General features: G+C 41.5%; 1 protein-coding gene and 1 long non-coding RNA gene across 4 annotated transcripts in view; one reads left to right on the forward strand and one right to left on the reverse strand.

Annotated features, from left to right (window-relative positions):
• Nucleotides 1-7097, reverse strand: part of SSR1 (signal sequence receptor subunit 1) — a 50712-nt gene extending 43615 nt beyond the window's left edge. For 2 of the 3 annotated variants that reach the window (XM_043986111.1, XM_043986120.1), the window contains exons 1-2: nucleotides 6925-7096; nucleotides 4591-4703 (exon numbers count right to left, since the gene is read on the reverse strand). In XM_043986111.1, the coding sequence (XP_043842046.1) occupies nucleotides 4591-4703; nucleotides 6925-7003 (192 nt within the window). In that variant the 5' untranslated portion in view covers nucleotides 7004-7096. Of the gene's footprint in view, nucleotides 1-4590; nucleotides 4704-6924 lie in introns of all 3 variants that reach the window. The other variant, XM_043986102.1, reaches the window with a different exon arrangement.
• Nucleotides 7098-7238: 141 nt separating this feature from the next.
• LOC122742135 overlaps nucleotides 7239-16183 on the forward strand; it is a 109537-nt gene continuing 100592 nt past the window's right edge. The window contains exons 1-2 of the long non-coding RNA XR_006354899.1: nucleotides 7239-7292; nucleotides 9907-9973. This is a non-coding gene — a long non-coding RNA (uncharacterized LOC122742135). The remainder of the gene's footprint in view (nucleotides 7293-9906; nucleotides 9974-16183) is intronic.

Raw genomic sequence — 16183 nt, forward strand, 5'->3', positions numbered from 1 at the left:
TTCTTAAATTGTGGGTCGCAACCCCACATAGGGTAGCCTAACTCAACGTGGGGGTCGTGAAAAATTTTCAACAGTAAAAAGCTATGTATACCTATTTTATATTCCTATATACCCGGGATCATGTAAAAATTTCTAGGGCAAAAAGGTGTTGCGAGTAGAAAAAGTTTAAGAAGCTCTGCTTTATAGTACCCTCTGCCTTCCTCCCAGAACCTCCATTTTAGGAGGGCACCCAAGTCAGCCATCTCTTCATACTCCACCAGGCTGCACTCCTTTAGCCCCCCTCAGGCTTCCTTACCTCTCACCATTTTCAGCTTCCTGGTATGTGCTCTCTTCCCCATTAAAAAGTAAACTCCTTGAGGGCAAGGATTGTCTTTCTTTTTCCTGTTATCAGTACTACCCAGGGCTTAGCCCAGCACAAAGCAAGCAGTTAGTAAATGCTTGGCGACAGATGACAGCAGAAACTTAAAGGGAACTAGATTTCAAAAAATGCAGAAATTATGCAGAGGAGTGCTCCAAGTATGAAAGACAGATTATGAAAAGGCACAGAAGTGTGTAACAAGTAAGCTAGTTTGGCTAGAACACAGAATAGGTGAAGCAAGCCTGGAAATTGGGGTTAAAGCCATATTGGGAAGGGCTTTAAATGTCTACTTTACCCTAGAGGGAGACACTGAAAGTTCTTAAGCAGTGGAATGACTTTGCTGAACCCCTATATTTTATAAATATCAATCTGACAGGTGTGTGAAAGATTAAAAAAAAAAACAACCCATAGAAAACAGGGAAACCAATAAAACTCTTGAAAAGGAATCTGAGGCACAGAGAAGTGATTTAGCCTGGGTCATATAGCTAGTAAATATTTGAGATGGGATTTGAACCCAGATTTTCCAGATTCCAAGTTCAACACTCTATTCACTATGCTATGCTGCCTCATTCAACCCCATGAGGTCTCAGTTTCCTTATCTCTAGTTTATTTTTTTTTATTTTTGCAGGGCAAAGAGGGTTAAGTGATTTGCTCAGGGTCACACAGCTAGTAAGTGTCAAGTGTCTGAGGCTGGATTTGAACTCAGGTCCTCCTGAATCCAGGGCTGGTGCTTTATCCACTGTGCCACCTAGCTGCCCCAGTTTCCTTATCTCTAAAAGGAGCTGGCCAAGACAATTTCAAAGGTCCAGCCAATTTTAAATCTATAATCATGTGACACACACATATTTACTATAAAACAACATATAACAAGACATGTAGTATATGATCATTGGGAAATCTGATGGGGGGGGAAGAGATTGAGTGGAGTGAAGAGGGAAAGATTAGGGAAGACAATTGATGGTTTTAAGTTATTTTTTAAAATGATGTGTAAGAATTCAAAAAGTACAAACAAGTCTATGTAACTTAAAGTTTAACACTCTAGCCCTTACCTTCCATAGCTTTTGAGCAGGATAGCAATGTTATTATTATTAGAAGTATTACAAAATGGAAAGAGTGCTGGTTTAGAGTCCAAAAGAACTGGGTTTGAAGTCCCATCTCTAGCACTTACTAGTTATAAACAGACTATTTAACTTTTACATGCTTCAAGCAAATCCCTAGGATATATCTATTAATTCACAAATTAGCTATCTTGATGAAATCAAAGTCCCTCCATTAATCTGAGTATTGTAAATTTACTTTATATACTGTTTTACAGTTAAATTACATGTACATACATTTAAAAAGAAAGGACATTACTCTTTTCTTCATGCCATGCTGCCTGATTTTAGGACTATAGTTATCCCTTCCACATCTTGACTTTCTCCATTAAGGCTTAGATATATCATGGGTCAGCATAAGAAATTAAATGGGAATTTTTGGGGGAGCTTTGTGGAAACTGCAGATGACAAAGAAAAAGTTTAGAAATTCAGAAATGCAAGATTATTATTTAAAAAAGGCATTCTAGTAGACCCTGGCATCATATGAGAAAAGGCTAAGTCCTCATATGAATTTCTAAAGGAAAATGAAGGTGAAGAGTTTATCCCTCTGGATTTTCCAGATCGTGGGGGCACTAAGTCCATAACCCCCCACGATGTGAAAAGGATAACTGTACATATTTCTTGGGTTGAGGGCGAGAAAAGATATCAAAGTCAGGGTGATTAAAGTGAGTCTGATAGAGCAAAGAAATCAATCACCTATAGGGGGCACCCCCTCAACTCCCATTTTATTTAAGAAAAAAGGAAAACAAATCTTCGTAAAGAGTATTTCAATATACTATTTGTGAATTACTTTGATTCCCTTTCTATTCTCACCTCGTTACCCATCTGAAACTGGTATTTTTTTTAAATTTAAATAATATACTTTTTATTACCAGTACCAATGAAGAAATGGACTGAGTTAAGACAAATAACCTATTCAATTACATTGGGAAATGCAAAACAACCTGTATGGGGCTAAAATTCTAGCTATTATTAAGGCGAATCACCCAAATAACGCTCAGTATATCAAAATTTGGCCCTCACAAACCTGATTACTAGAATCTTAAAAAACACACAAATGCAGCAAAAATGAGCATATTAAGGGCCAAATAAAGTAATGAAGAGTCAAGTAGAATAATTCATAGTGGGATACCTGAAAAATAGAAATTTTAGGAAGACATGGATGGATTAAAGAAGGGTATCACAAGCAGGCTGTAATTTGTAAGCTACTTACTTCCAAGTGAAATGAGTGGCTTAACTAAGAAGGAAAAATTCAATTAAGAAGAAATGAAATCAGTGAAATATAAATAAGGAGAAGAAAGTTTTGTTAGGATGGGAATCAGTGTAGGTCCTTGAACCATGTTTAAAATCATGAAGTCTAGAAACTATGTAGGGTCAAGATTCATGTGTAATAGAATGAGAATGATGTTTGAATAGGGTTAATCTAGCAGTTTTACACTAATTATTTCATGCTATTCTTCTTTAAAAAGTTGCCTGCTGGGGGCAGCTAGGTGGCGCAGTGGATAGAGCACCGGCCCTGGAGTCAGGAGTACCTGAGTTCAAATCCAGCCTCAGACACTTAACACTCAGTAGCTGTGTGACCCTGGGCAAGTCACTTAACCCCAACTGCCTCACTAAAAAAAAAAAAAAAAAGAAAAGAAAAGAAAGAAAAAAAAAAGTTGCCTGCTGGGGACAGCTAAGTGGCGCAGTGGATAAAGCACCAGCCCTGGATTCAGGGGGACCTGAGTTCAAATCCGACCTCAGACACTTGACATTTACTAGCTGTGTGACCCTGGGCAAGTCACTTAACCCTCATTGCCCTGCAAAAAAAGAAAGAAAGAGTTGCTTGGTTTTGTTTTTCTATCAGTTATTTCTGGATATACCAAGCCCCTTCTTTTTTGCCTTCTTTTTTTTGTTAAAAAAAAAAGTGACACTTAACACTCACTAGCTTTGTGACCCTGGGCAAGTCACTTAACCCCAATTGCCTCACTTAAAAAAAAAAGTGGTCAAGCAAAATCAAATGCTACAGTGATTTCATCTGACCACATATGCAACATTCTTTTCCTATAGCCCCCCACCCTTCCCTCAAGAGGAGGGAGACATGTTATACTTTAGGACCAAGACTGGTTATTACAGTTATCAGGATTTGGCTTCCTTTAAGTGTTCTTTTATTTTGTTCCAGTCTCTGTGCTGCTTCTTGAGTTCAGAGGGAAAAGATATGGAGAGAGGAGGGGGACTAGATTATGGTACCTCATTATCACAAGGACATTGATAAATGGAGATCACATAGAGGGCAACCAGAATAGTAAAGGGTCTTGAATTCATATTCCCCATAAGTTGAAGAACTGGGACATTTGTCATGGAGAAGACTGAGAGGAAGCAACACATGAAATACCTCGTAAAATACCTCAAAGGCTGTCTATCTTGTAGAAGTATTAGACATCTATTGTTCGACCTCTTTGCAGAGGACAGAACTAGTTGCACTGAGCAGAAGTTGCAAAGAGAAAAATTTAGGCTGCATATAAAGGAAAGCTTAGAGCTATCCAATTACTTAGGGAGATCAAAGAACTAGAAGGGACCACTGAGGCAGGCTTTCTAGTCTAACCTCCTCTTTTTATAGATGAAGCCCAGGGAGGTTAAGTAACTTGAACCTAGTCATTCAGGGTTCTTTGACTACAGAGCCAACTGGTACCCTTTACTAGAAGTATCCAAAAAAACAAATGCAGAGTGATCACTCAATGACTGGGGATCTTTTTTGGAGGCTAGGTTTGACTAAATGACTCCTGAGGTTTCTTTCTAACTCTGAAAACTTCTGTGATTATAGTAAGAAGTGATAAATTATCACTTACGAGGGGAAAAGGTAGCACAGTGACTCAAAGTTCCACCCAATGGTTTCTTACTACTGTAAATCCACTGCAGGAGAATCCAAATCTACTATCTACAACCCCTACTACTATAAATAGTAAGATGATTTCTTAGGTCTCTGAAAACTTCAAATCTTTTGATCAAAGATATTGTTTTACAACCTATACAGAAATAGATTCTCTAGACCTCACAAAACTATGAACTGATGTTATAATCAACTTATAACGTGTTTTATCAAGTGCTTCCCAAAAAATTATACACTCAAGATGTCAAATATAATCCATCACTAACCAAATCTGTGGGTTCATCTTCTTCTATTTCTGCTTCATCATCTTCATCTTCAACTATTGTATCTTCCAGTGCTTCTTCATCCTCTGTAGCATCTTGGGCCACAGCTATTGACCCTAACAATGTAAAGAGAAAGTGGTTTTAAAGGTGTACATGTAATAACTGAACCTAAGAACAAGACATTAATAAGTTAATCCTGATAAATGAAATTACAATTATACAAATATTGTTTGGAAGATATATAGTCATATGTGCAAAAAGCAAAACACTCAATTTGCTACCATATTATTTGGGGAAAAAATCATATCAATAAATAAATAATGAGCACCAATGCATGTAAAACATTTTACACTGTGAAAAACAGAGTGAAGACATAGCAATGGGGGTTAACAGAGGAAAAAAGATTTATTTTTACTCCTTGTTGTGAGGTTCAGTGTAAAGTTCTAAGATACTTAAATTAGAAAATAAAGGAAACTCAGGTTAAAGTTTTGAAGTCAAGAAAACAAAAGTAAAACAATACTGCTTTTCTATGTAAACAATTTACAAAGAAACCTCTAAACTAGTATGTTAAGTATTTTTAGAAATGGACCCTGAATACAAGGCTACCAGTATGTGAATCTACTACTATGAAATTAAAGAACTACAATTTTCCAAACTAGGCTGTAAGCCATAACTATATGACATAGTAATTTAAAATGAAGCACCCTTAAATTTGACTTTTTATACAAAACAGTCTCTAGACATTAACTTCAGTTTGACTTAGTAGATTTTAAACTACATTATTTACTAATACAACAGCATTATTTTGATAAAAAAAAATCTTAGTAACATTTACTTTGCCCATAACCATTCTTGGTTTGCAAATCATTAAGGAAAGATATAACCCTATGGGGGAGGTGGGAAATCCAAGTATGAATCCATTCAATGTCAATTTTTGTGGAAAGAGTAAAACCACAAAGTCAAAATGGACAAAATCGGAATTTAAAAAATTATTTTTAAGAGGCAGAAGGAAAAGAGATCTGCAAACAGCTCTTAAGGTATACTCTTAAGGTATATAATATATATAAAGGTTTTTTTCCCCTTTATAACCTAAAGCTGAAGTAAATTCCCCTACAAGATGTTCTTTCCATACCTTGAGTCAAAATCTATCAATGTATGTTATTTTCTTAGCAAAACATGAGTTCCCATTTAAATTTTATCAAAACATTCCCTTGGAATTCGATTTTTAGAGTTGTAAAGAACCTTAGAGGCCACCTAATTTAATCTCCTCTTTTTACTGATGAAATTGTAAGTGAAGTGACATGTCCATGGTCATACAGAAAGTTAGAGGCCGAGTTGGGATTTTAGAACTCAGATTTCAGGATGCTCTTTCCACTACATCAAGTTACCTACTTTCACTAGCTCTCATTCCCCTTTTTGCCCTCTCTTCATTGTTTTGGCTTTTATAGCATATAGGCAATACCATTAAGGAATTTTTTTCACCACCTCTTAGAACCTTTAGAATCAAGACTCTCCACCTAAACTAAGCCTAAGGCCAGTAGTCCACAAATGGTTTTTAGATGAAATTTAAAGTGATTAAGAGAGCCAGGTTACACAATCTGTCCAACACAACGACACAGCAGAACACTGCTCAGGAGATATGAGGGAGAAAAATGAAATTCCTTTTTTGAGATTAAGGGACTAATTGAGTAAGGTCTGTCACGAGGATGGGAGAGAGGAAAGTTAAGGCTGCCAGGAAAAAAGACAGGCTACCAAAAAGAGGTGCCATGCCAGCCTGGGTGCAGAGAAACATGGATTCCGTGAAATGAATGAAGCAGGGCCCCCTATAGAAGATAATGACACGTCAGCCCAGAGCCGGGCGCCGAGTGCGTGGGGGCGGGGGAGAGCGGTTGGTGGTGGCGCGGGCAGTGGCCACTGCAGCTCCGCTCCGCCGCCTTCCTCTCGCCAGCCCCAGGGATGCCTTAGGTCCCGGAACACACGGTCAAGGGATAGCCACGCAGGTCGGAGCGCTGGGGCAGGGGCACGGAGCAACGTCACCCGGCCCGGCTGAGGAAGAGCGCGCAGCCCGCTAGGGATCCGCACGGGAGGGGGTCGGGAGAGCCCCGCTCCCGGGGGCCTCCTCGTGCACCCAGGACTCTCCACCCTGCCCCCTCCCCGTTCCTCCAACCCCAGGAATCGACGGAGGGGAGGGAGAGAGGTTCGGGAGGTAGCAAGGACCACCGGGCGCGCGACCCCCGCGAGCGGCCGCCGCCACCGCCTCCCACCGCCCCCCCACCAAACTTGGCAAGCGCTACAGCCGTCCCCTGTCTTAATCCTCCCACTCCTCTGTCGCCATACCTCCGGAGCCGCCCCCGAGCAGTAGCGCGGTGGGGAAGACAAGGAGCACTATCAAGATCAACCGGGAGAGGAATCTCATGGTGCGGCCAGCGGGCTTTCTAGCCTCCACAGGGTCCTACAGCGGCTTCGACGGTAATGGCGATACTCCTCATCCGGGTTCTGAAGTGGGCGGGGCACGCACACGTAAACGGAACGTGGCCCCGCCTCCCTCCTCCCCAGCTCCGCTGTGAACGTGGCTCTGTCACAGGCTAGGGAAGCCCAGGTGCAGGGGCTGGGTGGGGGAGGAGCGGGATGGCGTGATAAGAAGCAGTCACGTGACATCCTCACTTGGGCTCTTGGCTGGGAAAGTGGCGGCTTCCCTCTTCCAGGTGAGTTTTCCGGCTACCGGATGTGGCTTTTCCCCCCAATTTTGACTTGGCCTTTGGGAGTCTATAGGGAAGGTGAATCCGGCTCAAGGAGGCAGGACACAGATTATTTCTCTCTCCTCTATCCTAGGTACGTAGGGCTGCTGATCTTTCTAAGCCTTGTGCTCTGTTATGGGGAAATAGGTGGGGGGTTGAGATACAGGGGTAGGGCTTTGGGATAGGATTCTTACGAATTCCTCTTTAAAGAATTACACCCTCTTGCACACAAATCCAACTAGAATAAAATAATGGTTTATTTAGGTTCTAGGAAAAGGAAACCAAGAGAGAAATCCTTTGAGTTCTTCTCATGGGGAGAAGGCATGGCACAGAGGCGTGCCTTTGAGATACCTATCTCCTCAAGCTGGAGACAGGTAGATACATTTATAGAGGACTGATGGGGGTGATCATCTGACTGTGGAAAGTTCCCTTATTAGGGGATGACCATTTCCCACTGGTGGTGGCTGGGGGATTTGGGTCAGGGTGATATGGTGGGGAAATGGGTACGGGTTGGGGTTCTTAGGAATTCCTCTTTAAAGAATTACACCCGGGGCGGCTAGGTGGAGCAGTGGATAAAGCACTGGCCCTGGAGTCAGGAGTACCTGAGTTCAAATCCGGCCTCAGCCACTAAACACTCACTAGCTGTGTGACCCTGGGCAAGTCACTTAACCCCAATTGCCTCACTAAAAAAAAAAAAAAAAGAATTACACCCTCTTGCACACAAAAAGTAGTTAGAATAAGGTGATAGTTTATTTAGGAGCAAGGGAAGGGTGGGGGGAGGGAAACCATGAAAGAAATTCTTAGACTTTTCATGGGGAGATTTGGCATAAAGCACATGGCTCAGAGGTACCAAATCTCCTCGAACAGGAGACTGGAAGGTACTTTTATAGAGGACTGATGGGGGTGGACCATTTTCCTGTGGAAAGTTCCTTTAGTGAAGGTGGACCATCCCCCACTGGTGGTAACTAAAGGAATTGGGTGAGGGGTGGCTACAGATCCCTCTTCAGAACACAAAGGCCGAAGCCACACCCAAACTTATCTCCCCAGGATAAGGGAGACCAGAATGAAGGGTAGGAATCCCAAGCTAGCTCAGTCCGATTTGGTTCCTCTAGGCGTTATCTGTCCTCTGGTTTAGTTTCTCAAGGAGAAGATTCCTCGGTGTGCGCCAGAGAAATTCTGGGGTGGTCTGCGCCCCATGACAAGGGTTAGCTTCGACTCTCTCCACCCATCTCTCTCCTCCAGCTGCAAAGGCAGCAGCCACACTTAATCTTATCTCCCCAGGGGTGGGGGAGACTGGAATTAAGGGTGGTGGTCCTAAAGCTAACTCATTCCTGATCTGGTGCCACTTATCTCTTCAGGTGTGTCTGTCCTTTGGTTTAGTTTCTCAAGGAGAAGGTTCTTTGATGTACCCAAGAAGACTTCTGGGGTGCTAGGCCCATAACATGCTCTCTCTCTTTACTAATATTTAATATGCTTTGATAAATGCTTAATGCCCCAAACTGGTGCAGTAACCTCTAATTTTTAAGTAACTATACATTAGAACCCCAGGTAATTTTCCCTAAAACTTGGGAAAATTATAGGGCAACCCCATAAAATTTTAAACATAACATTTCCCTCTCTTCCCAAAGTAGTTTAGGAAACAAAACTCATAAAGGAAGACGTGGGCCAAGGCATTCTGAAACTGAAAGAAAGGGCTCAAGCCTTTGAAAAGGCTGGAAACTACTCCTAGTGGTCTTTGATGCCTATTATTTATCATCTCTCTAGCCACTCCCCCTTCCTACTGTATGGAAGAAATAAGTCCTTTCTGAGGGCAGCTAGGTGGTGCAGTGGATAGAGCACTGGCCCTGAATCCAGGAGGATCTGAGTTCAAATCTGGCCTCAGACACTTGACACTAGCTGTGTGACCCTGGGCAAGTCACTTAACCCCCATTACCCCGCAAAAAAAAAAAAAGAAAGAAGTCCTTTCTGACTTCCCACTACTGCCAAAATATATTATGACAATGTAAAAATTATAGAGGTAAAAAGAAACCTAGATTTTATTATGCTTAAGCATAGGTGCAGACCTCGGAAAAACAACAAGCCTGAACATACATTAGGATTCTAAGAAGGTCTCTTATAGAAAAAATTATATTAGTGTGACAGAGAAATAATTTGTTTACATACTGGAATTTTGTACATTCCCCTTAGACAATAAAAGTTAAAGAAAAGATAGATTCATAATCCTATGCTTCCTTCAATGTTTTAAAAGTTGATCAAACTTGATTAAACAGACTCATAATCTCATGCATAAAACAAACCTAGTTAAACAGACTCTATAGTTAAACTAAGTCAGGTTACATATTAAATTACATTTAGAGTGTTCACAAATAGGTTGTCTAGGCTAGATAGGCCTTTTCTTAACTTTCTGACCCAGGTGTTCTCTTTTTACTAATATTTGGTATGCTTTAATAAATGCTTAATGCCCCCAAATTGGTACAAAAGATTCTAATTTATAAGTAACAAATATATTAGAAACCCCAGCTAATTTTCCCCAAACTTGGGACAGAAATAAGGTGACCACATTTAATTTTACTCATTACAGTTTTGGTAACCAGGAAAGGGGGTTCTGAACCCCTCAATCTTCTGATCTTCTCTGCAAAAGACGCTGGGTAAGAAATTCCATGTTTGTGTTTGTGGGGGTTTTTTTCCCCCTTATTTCTATGTCTCACCTATTCTGGCTGATTTTATGTGCCTGTCCCTTTAATTTTTCTAAGTACCTCCTAAGTACCTGCTCCTTTTTTTAACTTTAGTCTGGTTAATCAGATAAACAGGGGGGATAAGAGGAAAAGTTTGGGATTTTAATTTTTTTTTGAGACAATTGCAGGCTGTAATTTCATAAGATCATGTTAACCCTTTGTCCTTTTGAATATTCTATTCCTATTTTTATTTTTACTTTTCTTTGTGTTGTAGTAAGGAAATTTTTGAATTACAGGAAGGGGATTAGAAATAGCATACCCTGCAGTATTCCCCAGGACTCTCCATTAGGAAAGCTACTCATGGATTGGGACAAGGGAAAATTTACAGTGAAATCAAACATGACCAAGGGAAAGCTTATCGAACTGTGTTTTATGTGGCGTAGCTTATTAGAGGAACAATGGCCACAATATGGGTCATTTGATACCCAAACATTGAGGAACTTGCAATTAATGCTATACCTCAAGTCCCCCAAAGATTTAACTTATTGGGAACTCTGGAGTAGAGTGAGCAAGGAGCTGACCCAAGGGGATACAAGAGATGGGGGATCTGAGCCCGAGTTTGAATCTGAGCCTGTTTCTCAGGCTAGAATGCCAAATGGCCCAACTTCTATCTTCTCTCCCTCTATTTCCTCTATGCCAGTTGCAGAAGAAAATTCACTTTTACAGAAGTCAGAAAAACCCCAAATGATTCCCCTTCAAGAGATCCTCACCCATGATTGAAAGGGTGCTGTAGTGAGGCTCAGACAATACACACCCTTTGGGCCCAAAGATTTGAGTTCATGGAAACAAAATATTCCTAAATTTGATGAGGATCCCATAGAAGTTATCAACCAGTTTAGGGCAGTTTTTAGAGTTTATCAGCCCACTTGGGGTGATGTTACTTATCTCATGGAAATGATATTATCCCCAGGGGAAAGAGCTGATATAATAGCTGCAGCAAACACCCTGGAAGCAATGGGAAAAGTTGATATTGTATGGCCTTTAGAAGACCCTGACTGGGACCCCAATATCCCTGAGCATATTGATATGTTGAAGGAAGCAAGAGAAACATTGTTGAAGGCAATGGAATCCTGTGCTAGAAAGACTTATAACTGGCAAAAATTTATAGATACAGTTCAGGAACCTAATGAAAGACCTAATAGATTCTATGACAGACTGTGTAAGAATGCCAGGAAATATGCTAGACTAAACCCATTAGACACTAGAGATGCCCATATCATCTCTTCTCAATTTATATACCAGTCCTTACCAGAAATACAGAAATATTTTGAAAGGCAGTGTCCAGGCTGGGGTAGTATGAGTCCTGACAGACTTAAAGAAATAGCAACATGTATTTATGAAAGAAATGAGAGGGAAGAAAGGAAGAGACAGAGCATTTTAGCTCCAGTACAGAAAACAATGAGGCAGCGAGGCTGGGCAGTTGAGAATCACTATCAACCCCAGTATCACTATCAGCCCCCTAGATTTTGCATTTGCTGCCATAGACAAGGGCACACAGTACGGTACTATTCCTAGAACTATGCAAATGGAACTGAACCAAAATACAGTTTCTCTCAGAGTAGTACAGAGAGGCAGAATGAAAATAGAGATAGATCTTTTCAGTGGGGTACAGAAAGACAGGGGCAAAACAGACCCTTTCAGAGAGATATATGTGAGAAGTGTGAAAACAATTACAGGCCCTTTCAAAACGGTATAGATCAGAGAGATAGGGAGGAGTGATGGTGTATGGGGAGCGGGGGAGGACAGTGGAATCTGGAGACTTTACCTTTCCAGACCCTGAAATTTTTAGCCCTCTCATGCCAATCCATTCAACTTCCCAAAGTAATGAAACCCATGTAACCCTTAGGGTTGGAGATACTTATTATGATTTTTTATTAGATACAGGAGCCTCAAGATCAGTCCTAGCGAGCAAACCTGACCCTGAATGTATATCTATTGGATCTCTAAATGTAATTGGAGTTTCATGAAAAATTCAAACAGTTGCAAGATTAACCCCTTGCATAGTGAATCTGAGCCTAACAGTAGAACAAGATTCTATGACAGGTTGTGTAAGCATGCCAGGCAATATGCTGGACTAGACCCATTAGACCCTAGAGATGCCCGTATTATCTGTTCTCATTTTGTATACCAGTCCATACCAGAAATTCAGAAATATTTTAAAAGGCAGTGTCCAGGCTGGAATAGTTTGAGTCCTGACAGACTTAAAGAAATAGCAACATATATAGCAGGTTTTTTTGTTTGTTTGTTTTAGCAACAAACATTTATTTTATTTTTTCCAGTTACATGTAAGGGTAGTTTTCAACATTCATTTTCTTTCTTTCTTTTTTTTTTTTTGTGGAGCAGTGAGGGTTAAGTGACTTTCCCAGGGTCACATAGCTAGTAAGTGTCAAGTGTCTGAGGCCGGATTTGAATTCAGGTACTCCTGAATCCAGGGCTGGTGCTTTATTCACTGCGACACCTAGCTACCTTGCCCTCTATTTTTTTAGTCATTTGGATTTGCTTTATTGTGTCTTGGTTTCCCATAGAGTCACCAGCTTCCATTTGTTCAATCCTCATTCTTAGGCAATTATTTTCATCAGAGAGCTTTTGTACCTCCTTTTCCATTTGGCCAATTTGACTTTTCAAGCTGTTGACTTTTTTCTCATGTCTTTCCTGCATCACCCTCATTTCTCTTTCCATTTTTTCCTCTACCTCTCTAACTTTATCTTCAAAGTCCTTTTTGAACACCTCTATGGCCTGAGACCAATTCATATTTTTCTTGGAAGCTTTAGATACAGGGGCCCTGATGTTGACATCTTCCTCTGAGGATGCACCGTGGTCTTCCTTGTTACTGAAGAAACTTTCTATGGTCCTCACCTTTCTCTTTCTTCTCATCTTGCCTTTCTTTTACTTGACTTTTAGCTCCTTAAAGTGGAGCACTGTTTCCAGGCTGCAGTATCCCAAGCTTCAGAAGTCCCAAGTGTTATGATTTAAGGAGGATCAGGTTCTTCCCTTGCCTGGCCTGTTCTCTGGTCTGTAGATGACCCCAGACCAACTTGCTAATCAGCCAGCTTTGTGTGTTGTGGTTGTTAGCTCTGACGAGCCTGTGCCCCTCCCCCACCTGGGCCACTGCTACTCAAGCCTACCTCCTGGTTCTCAGCAGGGGTGAAAAACCCAAGTTCTGCCTCAGCACCAGCATAGACCCCTTTAGTCTCCCCCCTGCCCAGGGCTCAGCCCTCTCACCAGACTGTGAACTTAGTTCCAGACAACACTGGCACTTCAGCTGATTCTCCTTCTCTGGTGAAGCCTTCCTGGGACTGGATCTGTGTCAGGGTGACTGTGGGGTTGGGCTCGATTCCTGTATCAGCATAGCAGCTCCCTTCTTCTGACCTTCCAAGCCATTCTTGGTTAGAAGATTTCAGCACATTCTTCTGTCAATTTTGCTGCTCTGGGCATTTTCCCATGGCATTAATTGGATGTTTTTTGTAGTGATCATGTCATGAGTTCGAGAGCTTACTGCCTTTCCTCTGCCATCTTGGCTCTGCCCCGGAAGTCACAACATATATTTATGAAGGAAATGAGAAAGAAGAAAGGAACAGACAGGACATTTTAGCTCCAGTACAGGAAACAATGAGGCAGCAAGACTGGACAGTTGAAAATCACTATCAACCCCCTAGATTCTGCTATTACTGCAGCAAACAAGGACACTTGTTGAGGGAATGTAGAACTAGAAAACAGGAACTTAAGCAGGCAGTGGACAAGAGCCTTGAGGAATTCTTCAGGGGGAAATCAGAATAATTATGGAAACTTTTATCAGAAAGGAAACAACCGAGGTAATTATAGTCCTTCTTACAGGCAGAATCAAAATGTGTATACTGAATCAGAATAACCATAGGCCTTATCAGAGAGGCACAGAAGGACAGAACCAGGATCAAGGTAACCATGGACTCCCTCAGAGAGAGGCACAGGATTGACAAGATGAAGGGGAGGGATGAAAAGGAAATACAGAAAGCTTTATTTTTCTAGACCCTGAATATATCAACCCCCTTATACCAATCCATTCACCTCCCCAGAGTAAGGAACCCCATGTGACCCTCAAAGTTGGGAATATGTATTATGATTGTCTGTTAGATACAGGAGCCTCTAAATCAGTATTAGTGAGTAAACTAGACCCTGGATGTAAAGCTATAGGATCTTTAAATGTGGTAGGAATGTCAGGAAAGGCCTAAAGAGGGGCAGAATTAACCCCTCGCATGTATCTATGGGGCCTTTAACAGTAGAACATTCATTCTTACTTAATGCCTGAAATCTATTAGGTCATGATCTCCTTTGTAAACTTAGAGGGACCGTATCTTGTGCTCCAGATGGGGCTGCCTCCCTACAATTGCCAGAGGATACTGTTCATTTATTACCAATTTTGATTACAGATGCTCAAGGAACAGTAGGGGATACATCCAAAATCCCCTCTGACATTCCTGAGTCTTTATGGGCCTCATTCTCTACTGAAGCAGGACTCCTTAAATCTGCCATGCCTGTTACCTTTAACATTAAAGGGGAACCACTCCCATCTATTCCACAGTATCCATTGTCTAAAGAAGCTATAGAAAGAATCATCCCTATAATTGAGGATTTGAAAAGCCAGGGTATTATTGTTCCATGCCATCATTCTCCATGCAATATTACTCCCATTTTGCTAGTTAAAGAACCCAAAGATGGGCCAGATGGTAAACCTGTTTATCATTTCATACAAGATCTTTGAGCAATAAACTCTTATGTTATACCGAGACATACCATAGTCCCCAGCCCTGCCACAATAGTTTCTTCCATTCCATGTGATGCTACATGCTTCATGGTGGTAGACCTCTGCTCTGCCTTTTTCTCCATACCAGTGCATGAGGACTTCCAATATTTATTTGCTTTCACCTGGAAAAATACACGGTGGACCTGGACTGGACTACCACAGGGATTTGTAGACAGTCCTACATTATTTTCCTAAATTTTACAGTAGGATCTCGCCTCCATTACCTTTAAAGGCTCCACTCTAGTACAATATGTTGATGACTTACTTTTAGCCTCCCCTAATGCTGAAATCTGTCAGGAAGATAGCCGTCACTTATTATTAGAGCTACACAAGAGAGGCCACAAGGTTTCTAAGTCAAAGGTACAATGGTGCTTGCCCCAGGTAGACTATTTAGGCTTCATTCTGGCTGCTGGAACTTGCTCTGTCTCTCCTAAGTGAGTCCAGGCCATTCAACAACTTTCTGCCCCCACTACTAAGAAGCAGTTAAGAGCCATTTTGGGAGCTACAGGGTTCTATAGACAGTAGATCCCTTATTTCAGGGAGCTCACTAAACCCCTGGTATCCTTAACAAAAAATAATGTTCTAGAGCCTTTGCAGCTGGAAACCCAACATCTCTCAGCTCTAAAAGAATTGAAACAGGCCCTATTATCAAGACCTGCCCTAGGCCTCCCAGATTACAATAAGCCCTTTACTCTCTTTGTGCATGAGCAAAGCAAGGAACTGGCTTCTGGAGTTCTGACTCAATCATTGGGGCCCACCTAATGCCCCATAGCTTACTCTTCAACCCAACTGAACTCTTTAGCCTCTAGGGTACCACCTTGCCTTAGGGAAGTGGCAGCCACAGCCTTTTTGATAGAAAAAGCCTCTAATCTGGTCTTAGGTAACTGTCTAATCATGCAATGCCCTCATGAAATTGAGGCTCTCTTACTACGTCATAAGACAAGCCTTTTTAGATCAAAGGCTGGCTAAGTATGAAGTAGTCCTGTTAGGTAATAAAATATCACTCTAAAATGCTGTACAGTTCTTAACCCAGCAACACTGCTCCCTACCTTAACCACTCTGAGAGGAGCTGTTGCATGACTGTGCTTCTTTAGTCGATATGGCTGAGACACCCCTTGATGATCTTTTGGATACACCTTTAGAGAACCCTGATATTGTCCTCTATATGGATGGTTCTTCATTAATGAAAGATGGGACCCGTTTCAATGGGGCCGCTGTAGTTTCTGATTATGATACTGTCTGGGCAGCTTCTCTGCCTTCCCATTTTAGTGTGCAAGCTGCTGAACTTGTGGCTCTCACACAAGCATGTAACATAGCCAAAGAGAAGAGTGCCACCATTTTTA

The sequence above is a fragment of the Dromiciops gliroides genome, chromosome 1, assembly GCF_019393635.1.
Source record: "Dromiciops gliroides isolate mDroGli1 chromosome 1, mDroGli1.pri, whole genome shotgun sequence".
Taxonomy (NCBI): domain Eukaryota; kingdom Metazoa; phylum Chordata; class Mammalia; order Microbiotheria; family Microbiotheriidae; genus Dromiciops; species Dromiciops gliroides.